The sequence below is a fragment of the Camelus ferus genome, chromosome 29, assembly GCF_009834535.1.
Source record: "Camelus ferus isolate YT-003-E chromosome 29, BCGSAC_Cfer_1.0, whole genome shotgun sequence".
Classification (NCBI taxonomy): Eukaryota; Metazoa; Chordata; class Mammalia; order Artiodactyla; family Camelidae; genus Camelus; species Camelus ferus.
In genome coordinates this window covers 17,819,758-17,837,256 of record NC_045724.1, presented here as the reverse complement: position 1 = coordinate 17,837,256, position 17,499 = coordinate 17,819,758, and the positions used below count along the sequence as shown (strand labels likewise).

General features: G+C 49.7%; 1 protein-coding gene across 1 annotated transcript in view; it reads left to right on the top strand.

Annotated features, from left to right (window-relative positions):
• Nucleotides 1-17,499, top strand: part of LOC116656655 (cadherin-23-like) — a 159,871-nt gene that overhangs the window by 104,687 nt on the left and 37,685 nt on the right. The window contains exons 10-14 of the mRNA XM_032469914.1: nucleotides 2,315-2,379; nucleotides 7,188-7,425; nucleotides 8,874-8,979; nucleotides 11,155-11,282; nucleotides 15,874-15,946. Coding sequence (XP_032325805.1) covers nucleotides 2,315-2,379; nucleotides 7,188-7,425; nucleotides 8,874-8,979; nucleotides 11,155-11,282; nucleotides 15,874-15,946 — 610 coding nt within the window. The remainder of the gene's footprint in view (nucleotides 1-2,314; nucleotides 2,380-7,187; nucleotides 7,426-8,873; nucleotides 8,980-11,154; nucleotides 11,283-15,873; nucleotides 15,947-17,499) is intronic.

The window sequence follows — 17,499 nt, the reverse complement described above, 5'->3', positions numbered from 1 at the left end:
GAGGACAGAGGTCCGCACACAGTCTGCTGGAACCCAGTGGGGGCACTGAGTGGGAATTGGGCACAAGAGATGGTCCTACAAGAGCAGGCTGCCCGCAGCCCCTGCAAATGGCTTCCTTCTGGTTAACCGAGTTTTCTGGGTAACTAAGATCTTAACCCTTTGGATATATTTTTTTTCATTTAAATCATTTGGAATAGAAATATATCACTCACTTATCTGCCATTCTCAACTGACTATACTGAACACAAATTAGCGTTTTCTTGAAAATTCAGGTTTATCGTAAAAAACACAGAATGTAATAGATTTCGCAGAATCTGGGAACTTTAAAACCTTAGTTCCAAGGTACTGAGGTGGGGAATGAGGGAGAGGCTGGTAAAAGGGTACAGACTTTCAGTTACAGGATGTGTAAGTTCTGAGGATCCCAAGTATAACAGGGTGACTGTAGTGATAACGCTGTATTTATTGTACCATTGAAATTTGTGACGAGAGTAGAACTTAAGTGTTATCATCAAAGAAGAAAAGAAAGGTAGAAAGTAAGTCTGTGAAGTGATGGATGATTAATTAACTCAATAGTGGGAATCCTTTCTGTTGTCAATTTTACAACAATAGAATATATATTATCATAATAACTTTATTGTGTAATAAAATACAATAATGTTATGTCAGTTATACCTTAGAGCTAAAAAGACAAAAATAAACAAAAATAGATATTGAAACATTTTTAGCCGTGGAAACTTTATCCAATTATGATCTTATAGAGGAGCCCTGAGTGTGAAACAAATGACCCCCAGGTCAGCCCAAGGCCTTTCCTTTCTGGCATCTGGTGGCCTGTAGCAGTTTGCCCAGGCCTAGGCAGTGGCCTGGGAGGGAACAGAGGTCACAGTGCCCAGCATAGAGTACATGCTTACTAAGTGCTGAGTGAACGCATGAATGATACCACTTAGCATGGACTGTGAACTGTAACCATGCCAGGGAGAAGCACAGGGGTCCCAGCCGCAAAAGCCAAACCTCTACTGTAACTACCGTCATCCTGAGAAGGAGGGGATGGAGAGGGGCCCTCACCTGGACAACCTAAAGGAAGGAACGCCAGGCTGGGAGTAGGGGTCCCAGCTTCTGCCCCACTCTGCTTGAATCTGCACATGACCTAGAGTGGTGACAGAGTTACACCGAACTGCCCTGCGGTCTGGGCCTCAGTTTTGTGATCTGTGAAATGGGTCGGAATGCCTGCCTCCTCATGTTGTGACAGTTGTGAGGATAACATGAGGTCATAATAAACATGGATGGCCTTTGAAAATGTAAAAGGTATGATAACACAGGCTGGCAGTGGTCACCATCATTGCCATCATACTCAGCATAAGGCAGGCCCCTCTCCCTCCAGTCTCTTTTGACTGTAAGTGACAGAAAGCCAACTTGCACCAGCTTGGATAAAAGAGAGCTTCAAGACAAACTGATGTGGGAAGGGATGTCAGATTCAAGACTGGGATGTCTAGAACTACTAGGATCCGCCCCTCTCTTCATCCTCCCTACGCATCCTGCAGCTCCCAGTTCACATCATCCCAGCATCACTGCCGCAGAGGAAAGCTTTGATCCCAGCAACAGTAAGAAGAATCTCACCAGAGGATTCTGATCAGCCCCCGCTGTAGTCAAGGGCCACCCCCAGCCCAGTCCCTGAGGTCACTGGCCGAGCGGCTCCTACTTTGGCCACTTGTTCGAGCAGAGAGTGATGCCAAAGAAGACAGGTGGGGATAGGCAGCAGACTGTTCCCAGTGGAAGAGGTTGCCAGGCAGGTAACAGTCTGCCCTGTGCAGGAAATGGATTATTCCTGGGGTTAAGGGGGAACACCAGAAATCCCCCCAAATGACCTCCCCCACTGGGTAGCACATCTGACCTGGAGGCTTTGGGGGACTGGAGGAGAATCACCAGAAGAAGCCACCAGATGGTTGAACCCACCCTCATCTTTGAAGTATTTGGCAAAACTACAAGTTGTAACTGCAAGCCGCGGATCTAGGGTCTCTCCCCAAAGCCCTCTGAGCATCTGCAGAGAGTAAGTCTGACATGAGTCCAGGAGAGACGGTTCCATAAAGTTAGAGATTTAGGTAGCAGACTGATCTTCCAGAACTGCGCTCTCCAATATTAATTTCAGTCGCCATTTGTGACTGGTGAAAACCTGATTGAAACAGCATGGCTCTAGAAAATTCAGCCTGGGCCTGAGGAGTTGTGTGGGGAGCCGTGGGTTTGCTGTGAACATGTCTTGGTGATATCGGGAGCCTCAGCTGGGCCTGGAAGTAATGATTTCTTGTTCTTACCTTGGCAGGCAACAGACAATGACGTGGGCACGTTCGGGGAGGTCAACTACTTCTTCAGCGACGACCCTGACCGGTGAGCCCCTAGCCCAGCCCCAGCCCCAGCCCCAGCCCCTCTACACTGGCCCTCTGCCACTCTCCATGTCCAAGAAACTTCTCAGTGCCCAGGAAGGGCTCTGTGCCACTGTGGCTAGAGGACTGGGCTGGGAGTCAGAATTCATGGGCACTGCTGCTGCTTTGGTCCTGATTGTGCTCAAGCCCACTGAACTCTCTGGAGCATAGTTTCTCTGATCCTCAAAAGATAGCTTTTAGTTTTGGGAACAAGGAAGCTTTGAAACGCTGACGATAACACAACTCCACCAGCCACAGAGGCTGCATTTACGAAGCCCTCACTATGTGTTGGTCACTTTGTCAAGTGCTTTACCCACATTATCTGATGTGATCCTCACAACTGAACGCTGGAAGAACTCAGTGCTAGGCACTCTTATTATCCCCATGTGACAGGTTGGGAGACTGCAGCCCAGAGAGGCTGTGCCACATGCCCAAAGTCACACAGCTGGTAAATGTCAGGGCCAGGCCTCAGCATGTGGTGTTCACCACCAGGACACACCCACCCTCTAGCAGGAAGGGACTCTCAACGTGCTGTGGCCATTAGGTAGATGGGTGGCGTCTCCACCTGACCTGTGCCGGTTTTGCCGTCACCCACCATGGTTCTGGGCCATCTCTTTGCCTGACTTCAGTTAAACTGAGCCAAGGGGAAGCCTTCTCATTTTAACATGATTGAAAGCCAGGTTGAATTCAGAGGGCATATTTGTTCCTAAAAACAAAGTGTTTGATAGATCTGGAAGCCCAGCAGGATGAGTAAGACAGTGGCTGTCAGCTTGGATTACTGGCCCTGACTCTCTGCATGAATGACCAGGAAGAGACAAACTGTTGGGTGCACCAGCCATCCTCTGCTGCTCTGTGATGGAGCCTCCAAATGGGAGGAGGGAACGACCAGCAGGACCAGTGCATAGGACCCGTCTGTCTTGTGAGACACCCCTGTCCCTGTGGCCTTGTCCTGATCATCTTGCATTTTCTCATCTCTTCCCATCTTCTGGGCCAGGGGCTTCCCTGGTCTCAGAACGGGGACCTTCCAGGCTTGGTGGCTGGCAGCTGTGGACCAGCTCAGAGCACACAAATGTCAACTGACAACTCAGAGGAGGCTCCTGAGGGGACATTTAGAGGAGGCAGATAGAGAGATGGTCTTGCTGGACCTTGCTTTTCCCCAGGAGACATTTACTAGTCTCTTACCCAAGACAGTCCCTCGGTGAGACAGGCTCCTGAGAAAGGACTGATCACCCCTCCCCTTGCTGGAGGCTTTGCTGTCTGTTTAAAACATTTTGGTGCAAAACCGTCTGGCTAGGAGAATTTCTTTTCTTTAAATTACCCAAATACATGTTAATGTATCACAATATAATAATATATTAATTTCAAGTGTACAACATATTTGTATATGTTGCAAAATGATCCCCACAGTACATCTAGATAATATTCATCATCATGAATAGTTACAAATTTTTTGCCTGTGATAAGAACTTTTAAAATCTTCTCTCTTAGCAACTTTCAAATATGTAAGAGCATTATTAACCATAGTCACCATGTTGTACATTTTACTCCCATGACATTTATTCTAGAGCTGGAAGTTTTTTCCTTTGACTCACTTCACCCATTTCTCCTGTCCACCCCTCATACCCCACCTCTGGCAACTACCAATCTGTTTTCTGTATTTTTGAGCTCCGTTTGTTTGTTTTAGATTCCACGCATAAGTGAGATCATACAGTATTTGTCTTTCCCTGTCTGTTTTTTTTCACTTAGCATAATACCCTCAGGAGGTCTATTCATGGTGTCACAAAATTTCCTTATTTTATGGCTGAATAATATTCCATTGTGTGTGTATGTGTGTGTGTGTGTGTGTATCACATTTTCTTTATCCATTCATTCCTCGATGAACACTTAGACTGTTTCCATACCTTAGCTGTTACAAATAATGCTGCAGTGAACATGGGGGTACAAATATCTTTTCAAGTTAGTGTTTTTGTTTTCTTCAGATAAATGCCCAAAGGTGGAATTGCTGGATCATATGGTAGTTCTATTTTTAATTTTTTGAGAAACCTCCATACTGTTTTCTATAGTGGCTACACCAATTCCAATTTACATTCTCACTAGCAGTGCATGTGGGTTCCCTTTTCTTCATGTTGTTGCCGACATTTCTTGTGTTACTTCTTGTTTTTTTGATGGTAGCCTTTCTGACAGGTGTGAGATGATAATTCACTGTGGTTTTGATTTGCATTTCCCTGATGATTAGTGATGTGCATTTTTCTGTGCGTCTGTTGGCCATCTGTATGTCTTCTTGTTAAAATTTCTATTTCAGATCTTCTGCCCATGTTTAAATTGTATTGTTTAGTTTTTTGCTATTGAGTTGTATGAGATCTTTATATGCATATTTGGACATGAACCCCTTATCAGATATATGATTTGCAAATATATTTCCTCATTCTGTAGGTTGTCCTTTCATTTTGTTATTAGCTATTTATTTATTCATTTATTTATTTAATGGAGGTACTGGGGATTGAACCCAGGACCTCGTGCATGCTAAGCATGCACTCTACCACTGAGCTATGCCCTCCCCCTTCATTTTGTTGATGGCTTCTTTTGCTGTTTAGAATCTCTTTAGTTCATTTGATATAGTCCCACTTATTTGTTTTTTTATTTTTGTTGCCTTTGCTTTTGGTATCAAGTCCAAAATATTATCATCAAGACTGATGTCAAGAAGGTTACTGCTTGTTTCTTTCTAGGTGTTTTGTGGTTTCAGGTCTTACATTCAAGTCTTTAATCCATTTTGAATTGATTTTTGTGTATGGTGTAAGATAGTGGCCCAGTTTCATTCGTTTGCATGTGGCTGTCCAGTTTTCCCATTTATTGAAGAGATGGTCCTTTCACTTATTGTATATTCTTAGCTCCTTTGTCATAAATTAATGGACCATATATGTGTAGGTTTATTTCTGGGCTTGCTGTTCTGTTCCATTCATGCCTGTGTCTGTTTTTATGCCAGTGCCATACTGTTTTGATTCCTATATCTTTATAATGTAGTTTGAAATCAGGACACATGATGCCTCTAGCTTTGTTCTTCTTTCCCAAGGCTACTTTGGCTCTTTGGGTCTTTTGTGGTTCCACACAAATTTTTGGATTGTTTGTCCTTTTTCTGTGAAAAATACCATTGGAATTTTGATAGAGTTTGCATTGAATCTGTAGACTGCTTTAGGTAGTACAGACATTTTAACAATATTAATCCTTGCTATCCATGAGCATGGAATATCTTTCCATTTATTTCTATCTTTTTCAATTTCTTTTATCAGTGCCATAGTTTTCAGTGTACAGCTCTTTCACCTCCTTGGTTAAATTTATTCCTAAGTAATATTTTATTATTTTTGATGAAATTATAAATGGGATTGTTTTTCTTCATTTTTCTAATGGTTTGTTCTTGGTGTACATAAACACAACAGATTATTGTATATTGATTTTATGCACATCAACTTTACAAAATTCCTATTATTCTAACAGTTTGTTGGTGGAGTCTTTAGGGTTTTCTATATATAATATCATGTCATCTGTAAATAGTGACAGTTTTACTTTTCTGATTTGAATGGCTTTAAATTTTTTTTTTTTTTTTTTTGCTTGCTTGATTGTTCCGGTGAGAGTGAGCATCGTTATATTCCTGACCTTAGAGAAACAGCTTTCAGCTTTTCACCATTGAGTGTAATGTGAGCTGTGGGCTTGTCATATATGGCCTTTTTCATCTTGAGATGCATTCCCTCTGTGCCCACTTTGTTGAGAATTATTATCATAAAGGGATGCTGTATTTTGTCAAATGCTTATTCTGTGTTCATTGAGATGATCATATAATATTATCTTTCATTTTATTAATGTGATGTGTTATGTTGATTGATTTGTGGATGTTGAACCACCCTTGCACCCCTGGAATGAATCCCTCTTGATCATGGTATATAATCCTCAATGTTCTGTTGAATTTGGTTTGCTAATTTTTTTTGAGGTTTTTGTACCTATGTTCATCAGGAATATTGGCCTGTAATTTTCTTTTCTTGTGATGTCCTTGTCTGGTTTTGGTGTCAGAATAATACTGGCCTCATAAGGTGAGTTTGGAAATGTATTTTACTCTTGTATTTTTTTTGGAAGAGTTGGAGAAGGATTGGTTGATTCTTCTTTAAATTTTTGATAGAATTCACCAGTGAAGCCATCCAGGCTTGGACTTTTGGGGAGATTTTTGATTACTGAATCAATCTCCTTACTAGTAATCAGTCTGTTCAGATTTTCTATTTCTTCATGATTCAGTCTCGGTAGGTTGTATGTTTCTAAGAATTTATTCATTTCTTCTTGGTTGTTCAGTTTGTTGGCATATAATTTTTCTTAGTAGTCTCTCATGATCCTTTGTATTTTTGTGGTATCAGTTGTAAGAATTTCTGACCTTTAACAGTTCTCCAGCATCTAAATATCTCCCGTAGGCAGAAGCTTCTGATCGTAGCAAGAGAATGGTCATTCTGCCTGAGTTTCCTCTTTGATTAAACCACTCCTGCCCTTTTGGTGCCTGGCCACTCCACCCTTCTTGTGGTCCTAATCCCTGCCCACCACCTCCTGCCGCACCTCCTTTTAGAAATAGCTGCTCTTCTTATTTAGGGAAAATGAGGAAGAAGGTGGATTTCAGACTTCATTCATTTCTCCCTGTTCATCACCTTGGGCAAGGACAGGCTGGTAAATGCAAGTCCTTATCTACAAGCTGCTTTAACCCAGGGTGTCCTTTCCGTCCCTCCTTCCTGCTTGACACAGGTTCTCTCTGGACAAGGACACAGGACTCATCATGTTGATTGCCAGGCTGGACTATGAGCTCATCCAGCGCTTTACCTTGACGGTCATCGCCCGGGACGGGGGTGGCGAGGAGACCACAGGCCGGGTCAGGATCAACGTGTTAGATGTCAACGACAACGTGCCCACCTTCCAGAAGGATGCCTATGTGGGTGTCTTGAGAGAGAACGAGCCCTCTGTCACGCAGCTGGTGCGGCTCCGGGTAAGATGCCGGGGTGCCCTATGATCCGGCTATTTCTCTTGTCCTCCCTGTGCCTTCTCCCCCGATCCCCCCACCCCTTTGAGAAACCAGCTTAAGAAGTGCTAACCACCCAGCCACAAGAATTCTGCCCAGATCAGAGATCACGGTTGGTGTCAGGCCACCTCTGAGCATCACTTCATGTCCCTGGTTACTGAGTGAGGCTTGTGTTTGTTTCCACTGAAATTTCAGGTCTCTGTTCAGCCAAAGGATGCCCCCTCCCCCACCTCAGTCTCCCTTGCTGAGTGCCAAGCTGTTCCATATGTAAGGCCCCCCATCCAAGCCCTTAAGTGGCTGGTTAGAACCAGGTGCTGCTGCAGCTGGAGAACACCAGAGACTGTGGGCACATCCTGTTTCATGGAAGGGACACAGGAGGAGGGAGGCAGGCCCAGTGAACTAGTAGAGTTTAGAGCCAGGATTAGAGCATGGGACTCTACACTCCAATGTCCTCCTGCAGTGAGTTCCCACCACACTTCAGCAACCTCTGGCCAGAAATTTCTTAATGTCCTCGTGCCCCTTCCCCACTCTGCCCACCCGGAGCAACAGGACCCAGAGCCTCCACTTAGAACTTACTTCTGAAGGAGGCAGGGATGAAGGCAGGTGGAGGGGGTGGGCATGGGGGATACACAAAAGGCAGGACCATGTGCCCACTCACCATGGCCATGGCTCCTCGTTGGACTCTGCCCTCCCACCCCTCCCAACTCCTCTTACACGCAGAGTGATGGGACGCCCCTAGGGGCTCTCAAGGTTCAGAGACATCTGGAAAGAGCTAATCAATGCTGCCACCCCAAGAGACAGTCAAGGGGAAGGAGAATCCCTGATCCCATTCCAAGTGTTTTCTTCCCTCCTTGCACTTATCCAGCTTGCATCTATTAGACACCTACTGTGTACCAGACTTTGTGCTGGACTCATAAGTATCAGCTGTAGGCAAGAAACAAAGTTCCTGCTTACGTGGAGCTGACAGTCTGAGCGAGGAAGGCAGAAATTAAATAAGAAGTTACAGTCAGGTTGACAGGGCAGGGACTAATGGGCTGCCCAGTATAGGGCTCTAATCCAGTCTAGAGGTCAGGGTAGGCCTCTGTGGGTGGGACATTCCAGCTGGGACCCGGGTCTAGGAGATGGTCATGCCAGGTCTGGTGGAGACCCTTTCCATCCTCTGGGTGAGGCCTGGCCTTCCTCTATCCTCCCAGGCCTCCAGCCTGGCTTCTGTGTTCCCCAGGATACCTCCATACCCCAGCATGAGGTGTATCTGCTGGGAACCAGAGAGTGGCCTCTGGCTGAGGGACAAGGAGGGCAAGGATCTCCCAGAGAAGGGGCCTCTGAGAAGAGCCAGCCTTCCCCTCCCACCCGCAGTCTCCTGGCCCAGGGATCACTGAAAGCTCATGGGGCCCTGTCTGCCCTCTTCTTTCCAGGCAACTGATGAAGACTCCCCTCCCAACAACCAGATCGCTTACAGCATCGTCAGTGCCTCCGCCTTTGGCAGCTACTTTGACATCAGCGTGTATGAGGGCTATGGAGGTATGCATGGGGTGGGACTGAGGACCCAGCCTAGGGAGGAGGGTTGACAGGCAGGAACAGGGTTGCCCTTCTGCCTCCCAGACACCCTGGACCACTTGGGAAGCTGCCCCACAGCTCCTTCAGCTGGAGCAGCACGTGGCATAGGATCACCCTTTTACAGGCTCCAGATCTGTGTCTCAGATCAGCCAGATCTTTCTCTGGGTCTTAAGCCCGTGACCAGCCAGGCCTCTGAAGTTACCACAGTCTGCAGGGTGCCTATTTTTGCCAAAGTTGCCTGGGCAGATCTGTCGGGAGGAGGCTTGTCAGCCAAGCTTCCCCGTCCTTGGGGCATGCTGCAGATCCCTCCCAGCTCTCCAGGGCTACGGCCTTTCCCTGCTTGGCCAGGCACAAGTTCCCTACTCGAAAGCTCACCTGGCCTGCCCTGCTGTGGGTACCGATCCCTAAAACCCAGGAAGGGAATAGCAGCAGCAGCAACATCAAGCTCCAAGATCCCAAGAGACCATTTGGGGTTGGTTTTGGGTTTTGGGGTTTTTTTGTTTTGTTGTTGTTGTGGCAACAAGGGCCCAGAGACAGTGACTTGCCCAAGGTCGCACAGCAAAGCTGTCCGGGGGGTCCTTGTGCTCTGGTTCTTGGTTGCCTTTCAGCTCCTCCCTCCCCACCAGAATCTGACCTCTCTGAACACCTCGACACCCTCGGCCCTTACAGGGGTCACTTTCACATCTTGCGGAGTGTCTTCCTCCTGCCAGGAAAGCCCTTCCTCCCTGTCCCTTGCCCTGCCTCCCTTCGACCTCTGGCTAGCTTTGGGGCTCATTTGGACATCCCCTCCTCTGGAAAGCTTCCCTAATGCTTGAAGGCAGGTTAGGTGCCCTCAAGGCAGAACAGATGTGCACTGGATGACTCTGAGTGCAGTGGTCACCCCACCCAGCACCCCGCAGTTGTCAGATGCAGTCACAGAAGTTGCAGTCCTGGCCCTGGATGCTACAGCCGGATGTCCTCTATAAAACCATGCTCCACCCCCTTTTAAAACCTTAACAATCCCATGTCTCTGCCCACCCTCACACCTCACCTTCCTCTCAGCTGGAAGAACCCTCCTTGGATTTTATATGTCTAAAGTAATTATTTTGTTTCCATTTTCCAAATAGAAAATGGCAATTTAATCCTGGGGGAATGCCTTTGCAGACTCCCCATGGCCCCCACTCCAAAGCCAATATGCCTTCCCTCCCAGCATTGAAGACCAATGACTTAGCATGAAAGATACTCGTGGTTGGAGTTCAGGAGTGTGCAGGAGGGGCGGGGGTGCAGTATTTGAGGGCCAAGTCATCTATATTCCCTCCCTGTGGATCCTGCCTCGCCACCTCTCTGCCTTTGGTGCTGGGGGTCTTCACCCACCTTCAAGCAGAGTTCTGTCGAAGATAAAATCTGCTGCCCCCTACCCTGAGTGTCCCACCGAGTCTAAATAGCACCCAGAGCAGGCTGCTGGACAGGCATGAGGAGCCCACAGTGGGAAGGAGGAGGACAAGGGGAGAAGAGAAGAGGGGGGAAAGGTAGTGAATAAAATAGAGCCAGAGGAGACTGAGGAGGGAGCTGCCATCTGAACCCCACTGTCAGCTCCATCCCCAGCAACCCCGACCCTGGGCAATAAATGGATGAACTCTGAGTATCTCTGAAGAGTATCAGGAGCGGTAATGGGGACAGGATTTGAGAGTCTGGGGCATGACCTTGTCCTCCAAGCAGCTTCCATGCTGATGGGGAGTGCCAGATGAGTGGGTCAGACAGACAAGCAGGCAGTGGCACCCACTGGGGAAGAGCTTGGGCTCTGAATTCACACAAACCTGGGCTCAAGTCCCAGCACTATCAAATTGCTAGCTGTGTGTCTTTGGGGAAGTTACTGAACCTCTCTCTGAGCCTGGTCTCCTCATCTGTAAAGTGGGGCTCACATTACCACCAAAATAGTTACCATCTGGGAACTCAGTACTGTGCCTGGCACATATCAGGCAGTCAGTAAACCGAAGTCAAGACCATGATGCTCTGGAAGTCCAGAAGCAGGAGGGAAAAACAAGGCAGAGCTGGTTCCAGCTGGCCAGCCACACCCTCTCTGCCCCAAGGGGAGCCCTGGCTGGATGGACATGTAAGGTCTGCTTACAGAGGGCCTGGGGCCCTGTCTTGTCATTTCAGTGATCAGCGTGAGCCGCCCCCTGGATTATGAACAGATACCCAATGGGCTGATTTATCTGACAGTCATGGCAAAGGATGCTGGCAACCCCCCTCTGAACAGCACTGTCCCTGTCATCATCGAAGTGTTTGTAAGTACCCAGGGGCACGCTGGCCTTGCCCTTCCAGGATATGGAGTGGTGAGTACTTCCTGGAATGTCAGGGGCTCTGCCCAAACCCTGTGTCCCCACATCCATGGCTGTCCCTATAGCTCAGAGAGTTACCCGATAGACTGTCCCAAAGGCTGTCCCCTAGCAAGCTGCCTCCCAGCTCAGCCAGGGAAGGTGCAGGGCCTTGGGACCAATGAAGAGCCCGATGGTCCTGTTCTAACTTCATTTGGGGGCCTGAGGACACCCTCTGAGGTGGGGAACAGGAGCTGGAGCTCAAGAAGGGAGGAAATATGGAATTTCTTCATTTATAGCCACATTCCATGAAATTCCAGGGAATTCCTGGAAGGTCATCTTCTCCTTTCTGTCTCTCTCTCTGAGCCCCTCTTTCTTCTTCACTTCTTTTTTCCACTCCTCTGAAGATCTAAAGGGGCCTAAAACCAAACCATAGCTTGTCTGACATGAATATCAAGCACACCTTGGTACTTCCTGTGTCTGAAATTATCCATCGCTGAATCCATCTCCACGGTGGTTCATTGGCCCCGTGCAGCTCCCCCAGTGATCCCAGGGATGCAGATCTTGGTCTGACAGTGGGCCAGTGGACCTTCCCCCCAAGAAACTGACACCGCCCCCCCCATCTCATCAAGGCTGCTGCCAGTGGTGAGGACGAATGCATGTTGATGGAAGGGTTAGTGCGTTACCCACTCCAAGAGGATTCGATCAGATTGTCAGGTCAGGAGATGCATTACAGTTTGACAAATGCTCAGGAAAGTCTCACCCAGAGCAGGCTCTGGATGACCTTCCTGTCCCAGCCAACATGGCCAACAGCCTCTGGCACTGCTTTACATCTGGCTTTGACATGCGGCCGAGGCTCCAAAGCCACCTCTGGGCAGGGGACCCTACTTGCATGTGGAATAGGATGGGGCTGGCAGTGATGTGAAAGTTGAGGGTGATGCCCAGAGGGAAGCCCTGCAGGTGGGTGTGTGGGAGCAGGATTTAGGTGTAGCAGAGAAAGGAGAGGCTCAGCAGAGCTGGGTCCAGCAAACATAAGGGCAGAGTCTGGGGCCATACATCTGGCACTTCAGGCTCCAGGGAGTGGCCAGGAGAACAGAAAAGAGGAGACCCGCAGAAGCCCAAACACGTGCCTACCTTTAACCTGCAACATCCCACCTTGAAACACCAAGGGTGAGCACAGCTCCCAAACCCCCCTTAGTCCTGGCTACACTCATAACCCTGACCAACCCACCCATCACTTACAACCAGAATCCTGCTCTGCTCATGAATTGCTCCTGGATGGGTGGTGCGGTAGCAGGTCCTAGGGGGATGTGAAGGTGACTATAAATCTGGCTCCCCCACAAGGCGGCACTGTGACTAGAGGGAGGAGCATGGCTTTGGAGGCGTATGGCTTTGAAACCCGGTTCTGCCACCCTTAGCCGTGTGACCTGGGGTTCTTTTCCTTTCTGAGCCTCAGTTTCCTTATCTGCAGAATGGAGATACTCATGGTACTGCCTCATGATATTGTCGTGAAGATTAAATGGGATCATGCAGGTGGCACCCAGCTCCAGTAATGTATGTCTTCATTACAGCTGATAAGACAGACTTGGGTACCAGTGGCTGCAACCATGGGCCAGGCTCTCTAGCGCAAAGGGGAGTTCCAGAGAACACAGCTGGGCAGAGAAGGCTCCTCTCTAGGACTTGAGGATTTGAGAATTTGAGGATACAGAAGCGGAGAGAGGGTGAGAGAAGGGGAGGTTTAGGGAAATAAGCTGAGATGTTCCAGCCCCCCAGGGATGGGCAGGCAGAATTGACCAAATGAAAATGAAAACTTCTGAACTCCATACTGTGCCAGGTGCCTTTGCATTACACAGTCTCTCAATCCCATTCTACAGATGAGGCAGCTGAGGCTCAGGGAGGGAACATAGCTGGTCCATGGTCACCAGTGCCTCCCTCACTTTTTGGCTAGTAAGTGGCATATGAATTTACCTCCAATCTTAGTAAGCTAGGATTTGGACCTTGACCTGTCTGACTCCTGGGTTCAAATTCTTCCTACCACACCCTTAGACTTGGAGCCTTGGAAACCCCAATCTGCATGTGACTGAGACCAATATGCCTCAAAGTCCACATGGACTCCCCCAGCACCTTCTTAAAATACACTTTCTTATTTAGTGCCTCTGAGGAAAGACTGAGGCTCTGCATCTCTGACATGCTCCCAGGAGACGTTGATGCTTCTGGTCAGGGGACCACACTTTGAGTAGCAGGGTCTTCAAAGACCTTAAAACCCCAGGACTGTGCCAAACCCTAGCCTGCTTCCAAACCTGTGGTCACCTGAGGAAGGGACCTGGGGAGGGCCTCTTTCTCTTTTTGCCTCAACCCCTCAAATGAAGTCAGAGCAGGAAGAGGATGGCCGGGGATAGAACTGGCCTTTTATCCACTGTGAATAAAGGACTGGCCAGCAGGGAGCCAGGACTCCATGTACAGGGACAGGTTGAGGCAGGAATCCACCTCACTGTCCTCTCAGCCAGCCAGGTTATGCCCTGGCATGAAGCCACCTCAGCCCCCGTGGAAAGGGTGTCGATGTCAGATTTCCTCAGAGCCATCGTGCAGGTCAGCAGGGACCCTGCACTTTCCTTCCATGTCTGCCCTGGCCCCTGGCAGCAGGGCGGGTCTAGCAACAAAGACAGGTGCCACCTCGGCAGTGAGTGAACATCATCTCTTGAGCAGGGCTTTTGGATGGTGTAGTCACTTATGTCTAAGGACCACACTTGAAAAGGTCACTGCCTCTGGGTTGATTTTTCATGTGGGTGATTTTTAAGTAGCTGTCACTTGGCTGAGCTGTCTCCTCCCTCCACCAAAGGGATTTTCTCTTGACAAAAAAAAAAAAAAGGCGCCCCAGCAGAGATGAAATAGTTGATGGTAGCACTTACTGCACAGGTTGGGGGTGTGGGAAGATGGAGATCCAGGCGACAAGGCTATGGAGGGAGGGGGTGGGTGAGAGGGGCCAGGTGATTCCTTTTCATCCACTGCTTGTTGGTTTTTAATAAAGAAGTCAAACTCGGTTTGTAGATTTCCCATTAGGGGACAATAAGCTTTTGTAGAGGGAGTCGCTGAATTAGAACTAATAGCAAATGCAGCGCCAGGATCCGGGGAAATATCACCACTAATAAGTTTCTGCCTCATGCTCTGTCACTGACATTCTCGGCGCCGTTCCGTGCAGCCAAGCAGAAGGCTTAAATATATACCTGTATGGGGTACCCATGCCCGCACCGGGGATGCCCAGGCATGCTCCTGGGGCATCAAATATCGGATGGATCCTCACACCATCAGTTCTCTGAGGCTGGGAGAGGGACAGGTCAGCGGGAACTGGGGTGCAGTCCAGAGCCAGGGGCCAGACTGGGGAAGAAAGCGTTCCTTTCTGGGCACCCCTAGTCCTGGCACAATGGGATTTTCTAAAGTCCTAAAGGGTGAACAGCCAGATACCGTCTTCCTCCTTCTCGCTTGCTCAGCTAGAAGTGACTCCCGCAGAAGCAGCTTGCAGGAGTCTTCCCCTCAGAGGGCTCCCAGTTCGTGGGGGAAACGAGGCCCTGGTCACCATCATCGCTGCAAACTGAAGCCTGCAGACTCCCCAGGGGGCTCTAACCTCTGAGCTCCTTGCTGGGCTCTTGGCTAAAGGGGAGGAGGCTCTGAGTCAGGTGGGCCAGCGAGGTCTCTTCCGAGGTGGGAACAGAGAGGAATTCTTGTTGAGTAACTGCAAAGAGCAATTGGTGAGGACGAGGGTCTTGAAGGGTAGGAAAGTCTCCCCTGATTGTGGAGGAACTGCAGGAGCAGAGGCTGTGCCTGGGATCCACCCTGACAGCTCAGCCCGTAGACCCAGCACCATCCCCCGACCACTGCCCCTCTCACCTGGTCACTGGTGAAGGCTGGGCCAGAGGAGGGATTGCCCCAGAACCAGAGGTGATAGTTCTAGGCTGGGTTTGCCCAGGTGGGTGGAGGAGCTACTGTTTGTGTGTGCGTGTGTGCACAGAGGGGTCTGGAATTCAGGTGCCAGGAGCCCCCACCCCTTGCCTGCCAGGGCACACTTCAGTATCTTCTGGTTTGAGGTACTCCTTTCTCCCTTCATTTCTAGGAGGGAGAATGTTGATAGGAAGTTTCCTAGAGCCTTCCACTGTCATCTTGGCGGAGCTGTATGGGAAGGTCTGAGTGTGGGGGCTGATGAGCTGAGGGTGGGAGAACTGGAGTGAGCTTTGTACTTCAGCTGGGAGACCAACAGGGAGATCCAGGGAAGCCAGGAGTCAGGAGTCGTGGGTAGTCCCAACTGCTGCCTTCATTCTCCATCTCTCTGGCCTTCACTGTCCCTTCCCCACCCCACGTTTCCCCCAGGCCTGTCCTGCCCCTTGAACTGTAGCCAGCCAGAGCGCCATCTTGGCCACCTCTAGACACCCCACCTGGCTCTGGCTAGACATTGAGGCCAGAGGTCCTTGGTGCCAACCATGCCCAGCCTCCCCTCACTGCCAGCCTGGCACAATGACCAGCCCCGGCTGCCTTCCTGGCTCCTGCAACTTGCCTGTTTTCTTTCCAGGATGAGAATGACAACCCTCCCACCTTCAGCAAGCCTGCCTACTTCGTCTCCGTGGTGGAGAACATCATGGCAGGTACGGCCCAGGCGGGGGAGGCACGAAGGTGGGAAGCCAGCAGGCATGGTGCACACAGGATGTAGACCTGACCTTACACACAAAGGCAGGAGGCCCGTGACTTTCCTGTCTGTTTCCCATGACAAATGGGGCCCCTGGAGATGTCCAGCTGTCTGTACCTACTATGTTCATACACTCTACTAGGTTCTCAGTCCCTGCTCCCCAGCAGCTACAGGGAATCGCTGCGGGAGTCAGGGAATAGCTGGAATCAGACACCTGGAGTAGGGACAGTTGTAGGAGTCAGGGACATCTGGAGTCAGGGACAACTGAATTCAGAGACTGCTGGAGGAGTCAGGAGCGGCTAGAAGGGTCAGGAGCAGCTGGAGTCAGAGGTAACCTTCCCTGACACCGTGGGGCCTTCTAAAGAGAACCTTCAGGCACCTTCCTGGTGTCTGATGATTTGCTGGGCGGGTGCCAGGCTGTGCTCAGCCCACCCTTCCCTGTCCTAGGCCCAGGCCCAGGCCCAGTCCCAGTCCCAGTCCCAGTCCCAGTCCCAGTCCCAGTCCCAGTCCCAGGCATCCCCTGGAGAATATCCCTGCTGAAGTGCCCCCTGCACTCCCCACCATCCCCAGAGACCCTGACAAGAAGAGTCCTTCATCATGGCACTTAATCCTCTTCCAAGCCAAATGTGCCGGGATAAAGGAGTGCTCAGGGTAGGACTGAGAGTTTAGAGGCCCTACGGCTACCTGGAGAGCCCAGAGTGACCTGACTGTCCACAGCCCCCTGCCTGGTCCATTTTGCCCCCAGGGACCATTGATTCAGCAGCACGATAGTCACTGGTCTGCAGCTCAGCAAGAGCTACCATGGGTTGGGCCTGGGCCCTGCGTGCTTTATCCCGCGGGATCCACCACCAACCCACAAGTCGGGCTTTGTAGTTAGACCCAATTTACAGAGGGAGAAGCTGAGGCCTAGGTTTAGGTGCTTCCCAGAGGTCCCCCTGGATTCCAGCCTGGGTGTGATAACTCTGGAAGTCTGAACACTGATTCTCCTCGCCACGCTGTCTTCAAGGTTTGGCCAGGCAGCTGGAAAGGCTGGTCCCCCAACCCAGGATTTCACTGAGATGGGCATGAAGATGAGGGCCTTACCTGGACATTAAAGAGAAAATAAAAACCCCTCATGAACAAGATAAAATAAGACCAAAATTGAATATAATAAATGTAGAATAATTTAATATGGAGCTCCATATCTTTTTGAATTAAAGTCGAAGCTGGTCAATCTGAGTGCATTTAATATGGTGGCCAGTCATGGAGGGATGGGGTGAGCTCTCTGAGGTTGGGCTAGTAGTGGGTTGGGGGAGGGAGGGGGCGGCCCGATCCATCCCAGGCTCCATCCCATCCCGTGGAGCCTTGTTGTCCCCACCACAGCACAGGAACACGGTTGCAGGTGGCTGAGCCCACTCTTCTCCCTGGGTTGCCTCTGCAGGAGGCTTCCTGTGTACTGAGGGCTGGTCACCGGGAGGTCCCAGCTCATACCCTGGGACCTGTGCCCCTGTCCTGCTCCCAGAACCTGGGACT